The following is a 14,741-nucleotide window of genomic DNA, read 5'->3' on the forward strand; positions in this document are numbered from 1 at the left end:
AGTTGTTTACCGCTCCCATATGTTGCCCACATGAAACAAGGATTTGTTTCTTTGAGTCCCTGCTGGCATGATGGGACTCCTTAAAACGTCCTGTACGTTACTTATTAAAACATCGAAAACAAAATTGAAAGTGGATCTACACTTCAACAAATAAAAATATACTGTATGTTATTTCTTAAAACATAAATGATGAGTTTTGTAAAATCAAATCAATGGCCTAGATTTTATTTAAAGTGCGATCAAATCCTAGAACAGTCTACCAAATTTCAGAGGCCAAACACTTCTTCAAAGGCAAGCTAAGGATGATAAAAGTGATAAATAGATGTATCACATCTATTATTTTTTGGTACAGTATGATAATACCGTGATAATGGTATCACATACCAATACCGTACCATAAAATTTCAATTCAGTACAATACTGTGCCAATACTGATTGGCACAAAATCATACAGTTAGCAATTCGGTTGACATGGTAGTTTGGCAAAAAAAATCCACCCCAAGATGGGAGAGGGTTTCTTGCACTGGGTACACTACTGTATCAGTAGTATAATTGAAACGTGGAAAAGTTAAAACACATAACATCATGTCATCGTTTTGGATTTGGTACATGCCCGCTATAACGTACCCGAACAATTAACTGAACGACGTAACAGCATCAATTTTGAGGAAATTGCTAAATAAAATGAAACAGGAATGCAGGAACACAAAACTAAAGAAATTGGGGCTCCTCCAGAATCCAAAACGCGAAGAACCCCTGGTGGTGCTTGTTCAATTACTACGTTTGAATCCGTCTTTAGAGCAAAGACGTCACAAGAGCAACTAGCAGACTCCTTTTCGCATGAACTTCCGAAAGCAACTCCTCTCGTATGAGCTTCTGAAGAAGATGAGAATGCCGGACTGTAGACCTACGCATCCACTTTAATCTTGGAATCCAGACGAGTGAACTCCTGGAAAAAGGCTTTGAAATGCTCGTAGGAATGCTTCACATCATCAACAGCACACATTTCTCGTATGCTGTGCATTGACAGCTGCGGCGCACCTACATCAACTGTTCGTATTCCCACTCCACTTGCAAGAATGGGACCGATGGTTGAACCGCATGCCATGTCATTACGAACCACAAAGTCCTGCATTTATCTCTTGCCAAAGTTTGACGTTAACAGAGTGCTATTTAGTTTTCTCAACCAGAATACCAAAGTAGGGAGGGGCTGACCTGGACAGGAAGGCTATGATTCCTTGCTATCTCCCTGAATATTAATGCAGTGACAGCATTGGTTGCATAGCGTTGATTTGCATTGTGTTTGATCACAAGTCCGCCATGCAACTTGGGCTGGTGATTCTGTTCATGTTTGTCCTGAGAAAAGATCCGTCTGTAAGCATGGAGCAAAATTAACAGCACTGGAAAAATTATTACTTATCAAACAAACATACCATATAATTAGGATGCAAGGCATGTGCCATGTCAGCAGATACAAGAAAGCTCCTCTGAATAGCTTTCTCGAGCAGCTGGAAAAAGGGGGAAAAAATGAATGCAGTGTACAACAACAAGCTTTGCCAGATGAAAACAGAGTTACTGATGTGTTTGTTAACAGGGTAGGGTGGCTGTACAAGTAAAAGGACATCGAAGATTCACTACCTTAGAATCTGTGGTGAAGGAGTGTGTAATTCGTGAAAGAGTATTTAACATGGCTGGAGAACCAGCCCCTTGGGCGGAATTAGATCCAACCTCCTCATGATCAAACAAAGCCACCATTCTAACGCCGGACTCATCTTCAAGGTTGCTATCAGAAGATGTTGCGTCTATCAATGCCTGGGAGTAAACAATTAAGCAAGAAATAAGAAGCAGCTGCTCCAAGTTGAAACCACAATTTAGAACCACAATAAGTGGATAAGAAATCCACCAACAAGAAAACTAGCTAAGACCTTTTAAGTAGGACTACTTTACTAGTAACTAAGCTGAACCAAATTCAATTTACGGCTGCTAACACATCCATCACTATATAAGAAAGAGAATAATCCCTGAACTCATTCGAAATTGATGCCCAGAGGGCTGTCCAGTATCTAACTCTACCCTATAGTTTCTCTACTTCCACTCCCTTATAATCCTCAAAAATTCTTCTATTACGCTCCAACCAAATGTTCCAAAAACTGCCAACACCAAACAGCCCCACAAAGCTTTAGCTTTCTTCCCCTTTCCTAAAGCCTCCAACTTGGTGCTTAGAAGCTCAAAACATCCCTTTGGAATAACCCAACTTGATCTAACTTCCTTGAACAATTCCACCACAGCTGTATCAAGTAAGAACAAGGGACAAAAACATGATTAACATGATTAACACTCTCCTCCTCCGATTTACATAAACTGCACCACTGAGGAGAATATACCGTCTCAAAGTAATATCGGTAATAAACAGTAGGGAACACAGTATGAGCCTACAATTAAAACCGAGAGAGGGAAAAACCCAAAACAAAAACTCAAAAAAAAAAAAAAAAATCTCTTACCTTTAGAGAACAAAACGACATGCAAAGATTATCAAGCCTTCCTGAGAAAACAAATTCTTTTGCTGCACCGGCTACTATGCTTGGTTGAGTATCACACGCTTGCAATTCAAAATCAGAGATATGTTCCGGTTCACATCCAAGCTGATCTGCAAGTAGCTGGAAGAAAGGAAGAGAAAATTAATATAAGTACCATAAGAGGATACCTAGACTTGAAACCATCTAAAGAGTATAGTTGCTTTATTATCCCATTAATTTGTTCATGTAATTTGAAATCAACCAAAAATTCAATCGATCCTCCAATGTCGAAAAGAAAGCCTAGATTTCAGAATTACTAACCTGTAATAGAAGTGAATGATGCTTCAAGGCATTTGAGGTTGTTTTCTCATTAGATTTCTTTCCAGATGTCTGAATATCATTATCAGCCTCACCATCTTCAGCAACCACTTTATTGAGCTCTGCCTACAAAATTAGTTTGTTTGGGTAAAAGAAAGCAACAATGAATCGAAAAGGAAGAAAAATTTATGCTAATCTATGATAAATTATGCAAGAAAAATCATTAGTTACTCCACTTTCAAAAACTAAATACCATCCTCGTTAGGTCTAATGGGCATGAGTATAACAGTGTCTAAGATGTATGTAATTCCAAGACTACCTTGACTGCCGTTGCCAAGACAGGAAGAAGATGCGTCTGCGCATTCACCTTGAATGCATCTCTAACATCCCTGCCAAAAGACAATGAAAATATACATTTAGCGAAAATGAGAAAGCGGAACTAATCAAGCCAAGGAAATAGAATTGTCAATGCATATTTCAGTAGCAGTCATAAATCGTAGTGTGATTACCTGTCTAAGTGAATTGCCAAAGTAGGGATCCGCATTATGGGCTCCTCAATTCTAACAAGTTTATGTGAATACAAAACAGAGCCATCCTTTTCTTCTCTTACTATCACCCTTCCAGCAATTGTCAAGTCACGGTCGAACCATGTATGCCACAAGCCACCGCCATATGTTTGGACACCCACTTCCAAGTACCCGCCTTTAGCTACCTGCACAACCCGCCCATATTCCCAAACCGTTCAAAATTTTCCACACTGTATCCATTTGTTAAATGTTATCATATCATCTCGTTTTCGTAACAATCAAATTCAAATTCAAATAAATCAAGAGAATACCTTGGAAACCGGTTTCAATTTGAGACAAGGACTATCAGTATGAGCACCAACTATATGAAATCCGTTTCCAGCAACATACCTACACACAAACACACCGAATACAAACTTTAGTTTTCCGAAAAACTAAACCCCGAAAAGATTAAAACTTTTAAATCCATCACTTTCCCTACGAATTTTTCGACATTAAACGGAGATTATACCGATAAAAACAAGCAAGTAAACTCGTCCAAAATACAAAACAATGGAGAAACTAATCGTACTTTTTACCGATTGCGAAAGCAACAATGGTGGAGTAATTCCTGGTGAAGAAATACTTTTTACCAGCCTCCAATTTCCAATCCTCCCTCTCCAAAACTTGCTCGTAGCCCGCGCTTCGCAGCCGCTTCTTCGCCTCGTCTGCAGGAGAAATCGAAGCAGATAACAAAGCTCAGAAAATCGAAAAAAAAAAACAAAAACCCACATTTCAAAATTCAAATTCAACAAAGTAACAAAAGAACGAACTCTGGATTGAAAATTAATAAAAAGGGGATCTGGGTTTTTTACCGACGGCGTGGAATGCGGTGGGGGCGGCGTTTAGGAAGCCGATGAGATCAGAGACGACGGAGTTTGGTTCTTGCTTTGCCATCTCCGCTGTGCTGGGCTGAGCTGACTCAGTGACCCGATCTCTGTGTGCCCTTGTGATGAAGTTGCTCTTTTTCTTCGCGATTTCCTTTGAGCTTTTGAGACTTTGTAATTCAGTGGGCCTCTTTGACTTTGCGTGCGAATTTAATCTAGCTCGATCCCGGCAGCCAGAATCCGTTTTGGGCCGTACGTGCCCGTACCCAAACTGACCCACCCAAAGTTGTGCCGTGAGCCTTGCTATAGCTGCTCGGGCGCGCGAAAGTGACCGTTAGACGTTGATAAGTTGAGAGACTTTTTTTTCTCTGACAACCATTGATGCATGGGAATGAGTGGTAATCGTTTGTAATTTTAGAAGAGTTTTGAGTATTTGAGTAATGATCACCGACAAATAATTATTTACGCGTGTGTGAGTGATTGTCAACAACACGTGTTAGGCGACTGTCACTAGTTTGCAACTTCTTTTTGTCATAAGTTCTTGTGTAATACTTGGGACCAATTTGACAATGAAACCATGCCAAATTGCCAATGGCGTATCTTATAGTTAGAAAGAAGGAAACTTTGGGTGTCGAGGATAATGGAATGAGTGACATGTGATACAAATGAAGAATCATATAAAGCAACACAAGTATTTCGTAATACATAGAGAATAAAGCTTGGCTACTGACTAATTAGCATTAGTTCTCTGCTAAAAAGTTAATGTGGCTGCTCTTTGGTTTGACGCATATCCAATTGGCTTTTCAAGTTGAATCATTCTTTAAAAAGAAAAAAAAAGAACTGGACAGAGCTGCTACGTTGGCTTTTAGCATGAACTACAACTAATTGTTCAGCAGCCAAGCTTTGTTCATATATATATATATATAGAGAGAGAGAGAGAGAGAGAGAGAGAGAGAGAGAGAGAGAGAGAGAGAGAGAAATAGGACTTAGGTGAGAATTTGTGAAACCAATAAATGGTGTAGAATATTGCCCTTTAAAGTTAATACACTACTCTTTACTCTAAAATTCTGCTAAAATAGTAAAGAGTTTGCAGCTCAAGTGGTTGAAAGCATTTGTTCTTACATTCGAGAATTTGTTTTCAAATTCCCTACCACAACATTACTTGTACGAGTAAATAAAAAAAAAATTTAGACTGAAATTGAGTCGCCCTTTGGTTCTATTTTTTATAAGATAGTGTTATTCATCCACCCATTTTAACTTCCTGCACACCTTTATTAATTTTTAGTCATTGATCTTCTTTAATTTATTCGATCAAATAGTTGAAAATTGAAAGAAGGGTGTGAAAAGTAAAAATGGGCGTGTGTAGATCTATGAGTAATACTAAAGAGACTAAATTTGTTGACTAATTTTATAAACTAAATGACATGAAAACTGGTGATTGGATTATTATTTGATCATTGATAAACGTGCTCATTTTCTATTGGTGACACCTCATTTGATTTGCTAATTTAGTCTACAAATTTAGTCTTCCTAGTATTTGGATTATTATTTATCATTGATAGACGTGCTCATTTTCTATTGGTGACACCTCATTTGGTTTGTTAATTTAATCTACAAATTTAGTCTTTCTAGTATTACTCGTAGATCTATCCTTACTTATATGTTGTCTTTCTAGTCACTCATTCTATTTCGTAAAAACCATCTTTGTCTTTTTCTTTCTCCTTTTCTTTTTAATTTTCTCACTTGCTAATCCAAGCATAAAATTAAAATGCATTTAAATCATCTCATGTTAACATCTCTCCAAAAGTCGAATACATAATTTGTAGTTAATCACACTCAGCAGGTATGGTTAACTAGCAGCCAAATTACAGTTTTATTTTGCTAACAACCCAAATCTAAGCAAAACTGCTATTACAAGAAGCACTTTTGAGCTAACATGCTTTTTATTTTCCCGGGAAAACCAAACGGAATAACGTGTGTTGCACATTTACCAGCAAACCCTCACCCGAGTTCATTTTTAATAAGCTAATTTTGCAACAAACTAAGGACAAATCGGACATTACACAAAAATCAAGAACAGAAGCCTTGCACTGCAAGCTTCTCTTTTATTTCTTTCATTTCTTCTCTTACAATCTTTCAAACTCCTCGCTCTTCCCTCCTCCCTCTCTCCCTCTCTCTCTCTCTCTCTCTCTCTCTCTCTCTCTCTCTCTATAAAAACCCAAAACCACCGCTCTGTAACTTCCATGGCGAAAGCAAGAAGCTTGAAGACAACCGCATTCACCACAAACCCACAGCCGCTGACGCCATTCTTCCACCTACTTCCAGTCACTCCGCTCACCGCCCTCCTCTTCTCCCCGAAAACTCATCGCCTTCGAAACCCGAAGTTCTTCAGCAGCAGCAGCAACAAGCACCCTTTAGCCCTCCCAATCTTCTACCTATCCCTCCTATTTTCCATCACTTTCTTGGGAATTTCCTTTCTTACCCTCGTCCCCTCATTCCCTCCACTCCTCCCCTGTTCTCATTTCTCATCTCCAACTCCTTCTCCCACTTCTCCGGTTCCCGCCACCAATGGAGAGGAAGACGATGATCGGCCTAGACTGTCGGTCGGTGCAATGGTGCCGCTGCCGGCTCACGGGGTTTTTGGGAACCTTTCGGAGGTGGAGAGGGGGTTCTGGCAGCAGCCCAATGGCGAAAATTACCGTCCTTGCTTGGATTTCAGCCTCGGGTATCGGAGACTCTCTCCTGGGATTTCGGAGGAGAAGAGGAGGTTCTTGGTAGTGGTGGCGTCAGGAGGGTTGAACCAGCAGAGGAATCAGATTGTTGACGCTGTCGTCATTGCAAGAATTCTTAAAGCTGCATTGGTTGTTCCAGTATTGCAGATCAATCTGATTTGGGGAGACGAAAGGTTAGCCATTTGTGTTTCTTGATCATGTTTTGGTGTTGTTTTCGGCCCTTTTTAATAAGTTTGATGAAGTAAAAACATGAATTTTTAGATTTTGGTACCAAAATAGAACATTGGTTTTGTTCGATTTTTCGTGTTCGCAAGAAAGTCTTTGTTTTTGCATCAAAGAAGCATGAAGTAAATGGCTTTGGCATCAATGCTTCATACTGATCGGTTTGTTTTGTTGAAATTGCAGTGAGTTCTCGGACATTTTCGATGTGGCACATTTCAAAAGGACTTTACAAGCTGATGTACGAATAGTATCGTCTCTTCCCTCCACACATTTGATGTCAAGGCAGAATATCGAAAGCAAGATTCCACACGACGTTACTCCGCAGTGGATCCATAACAGATTGTATAATCAAGTAAATAATCCTTGTCACATAATTTTAGTTTGCAAGTATGCAACCTCGTTTTCCAGTTTTCGGGTTGAGAAACGAATTGAACTAAGAAAGAAAATAATTTTCCTCAAATTTTGTTATGGATGTTAATGCAGCTGAAGAGAGAAGGCCTTCTTGTGTTAAAAGGGTTGGATTCTAAGCTCTCCAAGAATCTTCTCCCCGACCTGCAGAAGCTTCGGTGTAAGGTACATTACGAAATTAATCACCGCCATCAGATATTTCTGCACAATGTATGTTCATGTTTTCATTGCACCCATTTTGTGTTTATATGTCAGGTAGCTTTTCATGCATTAAGATTTGCAGCACCAATTCGAGAACTTGGAAATCGACTGACAAAGAGAATGTGGATTGAGGGTCCTTACATTGCACTCCATCTCCGGCTAGAGAAGGATGTGTGGGTCAGAACTGGATGTCTCACTGGTTTAGGCCCTGAATATGATGACGTGATCACCAAGGTTCGGGAATCTCAACCCGAATACCTCACTGGACGGTTGAACATGAGCTACACCCAGCGGAAACTAGCTGGACTTTGCCCCCTAAATGCTTTAGAAATAGCAAGGTACATATAGGAGTAGAAATTCAGAGTTGTTATTTCCTAGTTTGTTTGGACCATGGTTGAAGTTGGATGTTAATGCAGGTTTTTGAAAGCTCTAGGCGCACCAAGAGGTGCACGGATATACAGTGCAGGAGGCAAGGCATTTGGGGGAAACAGGGCTCTGCAGCCACTCGTGGAAGAGTTCCCGAATTTGGTTACAAAGGAGATGTTGGCACGAGATGGAGAACTCTCTCCATACATGAACAAGGCTTCAGCTCTGGCTGCCATTGACTACATTGTCTCTCTGAGCAGTGATGTCTTTGTGCCATCACACGGTGGAAACATGGGCCGAGCAATGCAGGTAAGAACCCGAAAACGGTTTTTCATTCTGATAATTCTGTGTGAAATTAACCTTAAATCAGTACCTTTGATCAAATGATACTTTGTATATTTGACATGACAGGGTCACCGTGCCTACGCGGAACACAGAAAGTTTATAAAGCCAAACAAGCGAGCAATGCTGCCTCTGTTTGAAGACAACTCCATCGGTGATGCAGAGTTCGGAAGTATCATGAGAGAGTTGCATAGAAAGTCTCAGGGGCAGCCTGAACCAAGGGGTTACAGAAGAAACCGAGATGTGATTGCATATCCTGTGCCTGAGTGCATGTGTAAGCGTAGTACAGGCATTTTCTAGTGCCACTTCAGAAACATTTTGTGTATTTTGTTGCATGAGTTCTTCTGTTCATTGTAGCGCTAGGATTTGACCGCACATTCAAACAAGAATTTACAGGCATACGAAATAGAGTTAAAAGAACCATTACGGCTGCAGATTTTCGTCGGAAAATTAGTAAACTAAGCTCTTTTTAGTATGAATTTCCAGGACTAATCAAAGTACACACCAGATAGAATTGTAGGATTACAATTTAATTAGGCCAAATTGAAATATATAGTCGTCTGGATATAAGGTATGTTGAAAATGTACATGATTTTAGGAAAGAAATTGTCAGTGGTTAGCTGGTAACTCAGTATTTGACCTCTTCTGTTGGGGACGGGAAATTAAACATTTGACCTCGAGTGTAAGAATTGGCCAGAACAGAAGAGTTCAAATACTTATTGTCGGCATGGACAAAGAAACTTGGTTTAAAATGTTCATGAGGACATCTCCAATAGACAAGGCTAAAGGTCTAAAATTAAAAAAATGGCCTGATTTTGCTCAAAAAATAAAAAATAAAAATAAAGGCTGATTTGCCCAAAAACTCATCTCCAACCACTGAATAGTCTATAATTCTATGAAGCCCACCATATTATTATTTGGCCAAAAGGGCATCAAGCTGGCCAAATGTAGCCCCTTTTTTGCGGGTCAGCTCATCAGTTACAATAATTGATTTCAAATTCAACAGCTAAATTAATTTGAAAACATCAAACGGTAGTTTAACTAAATTACCAACAAAGTATAAACTTAAAACTAATAAGTTATTTAGAGGGCTATGTTTAGTTTTTTTTTTTTTTTTTTTTTTTTTTTTTGGAGCTTTTAGTTGGAGATGGTATATACGTATGGCCTGACATTGTTCATTTAAAAATAATTTCTTGTAGAAAACTTAGTACTATAGTTTAGTGCGGTCTAATTGTATTCCTCTTCAAGTGAGAGGTTTTATGTTTGATTTTTACAAAAAAAATGAATTTGAATCATATGTTGTGAGGCTTCTGTAAATAATATTTTTTTATAGGATTATGTTTAGTTATTTCTGTTTTAGATAGCCTGATAGAGGGTTAGATTCCAGAAAGAGAGAGAGAGTGAAATAGATCGACATAGGATTACCCTACCACCTACTGAAAGCAAGGGTATTTTTGACCAATACGGTTGATTTGTGCTGACTGCAGACTCAGTCCAAATCCAACGGTTTAAATATAACAAGAAAATTGAAAAAGATGGAGAAGCGGGGGAACCAAACCCTGTGCCCTACCACCATGGCCCATCAAACAGTTTAGCAAACCATAAACCCTAAATCATAAATCTACCACCATCAGCGCATCCAACAGTTTCGCAACCCTAAACCTTGTTGTGAGTTAATTTTGGAAATTACATTACAATTAAGGTAGTATATAAACCCTAAACCTTGTTGACCTTGTTGTGAGTTACTTTTTGGAAATTACAATACAATTAAGGTAGTATATAAACCCTAAACCTTGTTGAGAGTTAATTTTGGAAATTAAAATATAATTAAGGTAGTATATAATTAAGGTGGTTTAGTATATCCCTTATATTAAAAAACATAATTAAGGTGTATTAGATTTACTAGAAAAACTGCAGAGTTAATGTTTGTTGGTAATTATCATTAAGGTATTTCTCTAGTAAGAGTAGGACTCTTGTCTGCAGATTATACGCAAGAAACAGAAGAAGAAAACTATCAAAAACCAGTTTTCCAGAAATCGATCTTTATACTCTTCCCCACTATTCTTCCTGCCGTCGTTACCCAATAAACCTCACAAAAGGTGCGATTTTATTGCCCTGATTCTTGGTGTGTATTTGCCAACAATTAACTATATATTGATCACTGATCGGCTGCGACAGTCTATAAAATTTAAATTGCTGATTCCTACTTGTAGAAACCTTGATATTTTCGGTTTAGTGATTTTTCGTACTTTATGTGTATATTATGTTGCATTCATATCTTTTCACCCTTATCAATCCACCTTGAGATTAGCATATGTCAAATTCTTTCTTGTGCATGAATAATTTAGATGAGTCTTGCCAATTTGCCACAACACTCTTCTAGTTCTTCCTGCAAGTCCTCGCTGGATGAAGAATTTGACGATGATAGTGAAGTCGACAGTGATAGAAGGCACATAAATCCTTTTCTTTTTCTTTTATTGTTAATGTAGCATGAGTTCTATTAGATTCACAGTTCCTGTAACTGGAACAAAGTTTCTTTGATGTTCCACTTTTCTTAGATATAACTTATGATAGTTAATTTGCAGTAGAAAGCGGTGTAAGGAGGAGGATCTCGGAAGCATAGAGGAAACTCAAGGGTCAGGCGCACAAGTACTTGTAGAAGAAAACTCAAGTAACTAACTAATTTTGACTAAGTTGGGATAGTGTTTTGGTTCGTTTTATGAGCTATGCCCTTCCAATTCCTTGCACTGCAAGAAAGTGTTTCGTAGTGTGGGTGATACCATAAGAAAGATTAGTGAGTCGCGAGACCTCATTTTTAACATTACTAAGGAGTTGATACTTTAATTGGGAAAAAAGTTTCCTTTTGAATGCGCAAGATGTTGACTTCACTTTGTTACTATGTGCAGAATCATCGGGAAAGAAGGATGTTTGTGCTCATCCTGGTTCATTCGAACATATGTGTATAGTTTGTGGGAAGCCGGTGAATGACAAGTTTGGTGTGGTATTTGGGTATATACACAAGGTAATTAAAATGTAATTCATGAATAAAGATTTTTGAATGTCTTTGCTTAATTCCTGCCAGTTTTGGCTTGTGATTGATGAATTACCAATCCCTGACGGGAAAGATAATCTACCTGAAAAGACTCTTAACAGTTTCATATACCCATTTTCTAGTTATGTTATGTATATATGGATGACTCCCCAATCTATTTTTTTAACTGCTGAGCTTTATGTTTTAAAGAATTGTACGGCACAACTTAAGTAGCTAGTTTATGATGTATTTGCTTTTGCATACTTTCTTGCTTTGTTGTCGTTTTTCTTCGGTTGTATGTTTTTTGTATGCATTTTGTGAGGTAATCTAGATACATCCCCCTGACTACATGCATCTTTCTTTCTAATTAATGAACTTCACTCTTATTGTGTTACTATCGTGTATTTGTAACGGAGTTGATGTCTTTTTAACAAATTCTATAGCTTAAAGTTACAGCCCACATGCGGGAAAAAAATTCCTGGATATATGGATCAATGACTACTCAATCTATTTCCATATTCTTATACGTATGTTGATGTAAATTGGAATTAATATGGTGCTGAAATGCTTGCTTCTGCAGGGATTAAGGCTTCACAATGATGAAGTTGATCGGTTACGCAAAATAGACCTCAAGAGGGCGTTGCGCCACAAGAAGCTTTACTTGGTACTTGATTTAGATCACACACTGCTAAATTCCAGCAAACTGGATCGTATGACAGCAGAAGAAGAATACTTAAAGAGCCAAACAGCTGATTCCTTGCAAGGTGTATAAGGTTGACTAGATTTACTTAATTTTATAACTTAGTCTTTTTTCGCTGAATTTACTCATTTTGGTTGCAATATGATACTTGTAGATGTTTCAAAAGGTAGCCTATTCAAAGTGGACATTGTGGATAGGATGATCAAGTTGAGGCCTTTTGTTAGGACATTTTTAAAGGAGGCCAGTGAAATGTTTGAGATGTACATATATACAATGGGTACACGAGTCTATGCACTCGAAATGGCGAAGCTGCTTGATCCCAGGAAAGAGTACTTCAGTGATAGAGTGATATCATGTGAGGATGCCATCAAAAGACATCAAAAAGGTCTAGATATTGTGCTTGGACAAGAGAATGCTGTTTTGATCCTTGATGATAAAGAAGATGTAGGTACTTGATTCCTTGATGTACTGCAAATTAGAAGTGCTCTGTTTATAGATAACTCGCCATCAGTAATCTGTTGTTTATCTTTTTTAAACTAGGGTTATATCAATGTTGCTAAATATCCAATATTGTACAAAGCACAACAGCAATCTAATATTGATCGAAAAATAACATTTCTTTAGATCGAGTAGTGACAAAGGTGGGTTCAAATGTAAGTCCCTTTCTGAGTTGAAGAGTGATGAAAGTGAGACTGAAGGAGCTCTTGCGGCTGTTCTTGATGTTCTGAAACAAATCCATACTACGTTCTTTCATGTAAGTTCCACCACTTCCAGATCTGTGGTGATAAATTATTTTGATTTTGTTGTGTGCTAATGTGTTCTTGTGAACTGTCTGGTAGGAATTGGAGGACAATCAGAGAGATGTAAGGAAGGTAAAGTATTTTTTTTCAGGACAACTAATATCACCGTTTGATATCTACAAGGGTTATTAATATGTGTTCTTATCAATCGATATTATTCTTGTAGGTGTGGAAAACTCTGAAGGAGGAACCATTGAAGGGGTGTAAACGAGTTTTCGGCTATGTCTTTCCCTCAAAGTTCCAGGCAGATGCTGGAAGCCTGGAACAGGCAAGTTCTGATTCCATCCACAGTGCAGTGAAGCTGAAAACTATATGTTGTGGGGAAAGCAACCTGATGCCAAGCGAATGAAAACCTCATTATCTGTTCTTGCAGCACTGACCGTGTCTGCATATAGTTTGAAATACCTTTGATCCCGAACGTCTCGTTCATTGTAGACTGGTTCCTCCATTGATCTCGCTCAATCGTATCTCTTAGAGATTACCATTCTCTTTCATTTTGAACTGTTGAATTTCATAATAGTAATCTTTTTCTCTCTCTAGTTGCATTAAGTGTCAAATTTGCTTGATGACTCCAACATTATCTGTCTTTTAATTGATGTCATATTTTGTGTCACTAGCGAAATTTCTCGTCATAACACGAGATGTTAACCCTTTTGAAATTCCGTATTAATACTCAAATTACACTTTGAACTTTAAATTACATTGAAAATTCAAATTACATTCCCAAATTCATCCCCTTTCAACTGCACTCACATTGGTAATTATTCTTGTACTTGAAGCTGCAGCTGCGCCAGTGCAAGTAAGTCTACAAACTCCAAGGGTTACTGATGGCAGACCGTTGTGTATTCATCTTATTAAACAAGCGATGCTTCTATTTCTTCTAGAGTTCACCCTTTTGCCACAAATACAACATTTAACTGGCACAGGCCGAGTAGAAGAAAAACGTTTCTGAAGTAGAATTATGACCGGTGATGAGTAAATATTGCAGAAATAAAAAAAGGGGAAAGAAGAGAGGAAATTTTTGACAACCTGCTGAGCTCCAGTCCATCATGTAATTGAAGGTGAACAAGCTTCCGGCCTAGCCTTCAATATTTACTGGGAATATCTGAAAACAAAAACTCATCAAATCTTCATAACAGAAGTTGATCTTTTTCTGCCAAATTTCGCATAATAAATAGTAAAGCTACCTACCTCTGACATAATAACCCAGGGCAATCCTGCCATGCCAATCACGATTGACACAGCATAACCCAACATGCCGACGAACACAAGAACTGCAGTGACTTTCATCCACAGGTGGAGGCCCTTCCATAACCAAAAATGGTGTACTTCAAATAATGAACATTAGTGTAAGAAGCAAACGGCAACAAAAAACAAGAAGTATCAAAGTTTTGTTTAGGGAGAAACCTGAAAACAGAATGTTGCTCAAATAACTTCCAACTCGTTTGAAAAATGGGAATATATTTGTTTTCCCAAGAAGCCGATGGGCACAAAAACTGGAGTAAAGCTTCTTCCACAGATGGAAGTCCTGCCATGACGAAGATATAATTCAACGAATGATCATATCCATTTGCAAACAGCAGAATAACAGATCATGTTTCAGAATATGATTTGGGGAGAAACGTGAACGCTGAATGCCAAGCACATTCCGGCAAATATTTGGTGACTTAACTTGTGAAATTATTGATGTACAACACCAAAAAAAGTTATAC

General features: G+C 38.3%; 2 protein-coding genes and 1 pseudogene across 2 annotated transcripts; 2 read left to right on the top strand and 1 right to left on the bottom strand.

Annotated features, from left to right (window-relative positions):
- Window positions 1-532: 532 nt before the first annotated feature.
- Window positions 533-4,635, bottom strand: LOC103437558 (probable aspartyl aminopeptidase). The gene is made up of 11 exons (XM_008376042.4): window positions 4,216-4,635; window positions 3,933-4,068; window positions 3,673-3,751; window positions 3,344-3,546; window positions 3,154-3,223; window positions 2,838-2,960; window positions 2,502-2,657; window positions 1,639-1,812; window positions 1,434-1,508; window positions 1,216-1,356; window positions 533-1,129 (listed from the first exon to the last, which is right to left on the bottom strand). The coding sequence occupies exons 1-11, from the start codon at window positions 4,295-4,297 to the stop codon at window positions 908-910; spliced, it is 1,461 nt and encodes a 486-aa protein (XP_008374264.1). The 5' UTR covers window positions 4,298-4,635; the 3' UTR covers window positions 533-907.
- Window positions 4,636-6,394: 1,759 nt separating this feature from the next.
- Window positions 6,395-8,932, top strand: LOC103437598 (O-fucosyltransferase 37-like). Its single transcript, XM_008376081.4, has 6 exons — window positions 6,395-7,132; window positions 7,365-7,533; window positions 7,665-7,754; window positions 7,845-8,128; window positions 8,207-8,465; window positions 8,568-8,932. The coding sequence occupies exons 1-6, from the start codon at window positions 6,471-6,473 to the stop codon at window positions 8,796-8,798; spliced, it is 1,695 nt and encodes a 564-aa protein (XP_008374303.3). The 5' UTR covers window positions 6,395-6,470; the 3' UTR covers window positions 8,799-8,932.
- Window positions 8,933-11,087: 2,155 nt separating this feature from the next.
- On the top strand, window positions 11,088-13,568 carry LOC103437599 (RNA polymerase II C-terminal domain phosphatase-like 4; annotated as a pseudogene).
- The last annotated feature ends 1,173 nt before the right edge of the window (window positions 13,569-14,741 follow it).

Source organism: Malus domestica, chromosome 06, assembly GCF_042453785.1.
Source record: "Malus domestica chromosome 06, GDT2T_hap1".
NCBI classification, from domain to species: domain Eukaryota; kingdom Viridiplantae; phylum Streptophyta; class Magnoliopsida; order Rosales; family Rosaceae; genus Malus; species Malus domestica.

Bases quoted from the DNA above. Each gene is read 5' to 3' on its own strand.
- LOC103437558 (XM_008376042.4), bottom strand. From the start codon at position 4,297: ATGGCAAAGCAAGAACCAAACTCCGTCGTCTCTGATCTCATCGGCTTC. The intron at 3,752-3,932 runs GTACGATTAGTT...GTTTGTGTGTAG, and splicing joins GCTTTCGCAATCGGTAAAAA to GTATGTTGCTGGAAACGGAT. The intron at 1,130-1,215 runs GTCAGCCCCTCC...AGATAAATGCAG, and splicing joins ATCATAGCCTTCCTGTCCAG to GACTTTGTGGTTCGTAATGA.
- LOC103437598 (XM_008376081.4), top strand. From the start codon at position 6,471: ATGGCGAAAGCAAGAAGCTTGAAGACAACCGCATTCACCACAAACCCA. The intron at 7,133-7,364 runs GTTAGCCATTTG...TTGAAATTGCAG, and splicing joins CTGATTTGGGGAGACGAAAG to TGAGTTCTCGGACATTTTCG. The intron at 7,534-7,664 runs GTAAATAATCCT...ATGTTAATGCAG, and splicing joins ATAACAGATTGTATAATCAA to CTGAAGAGAGAAGGCCTTCT.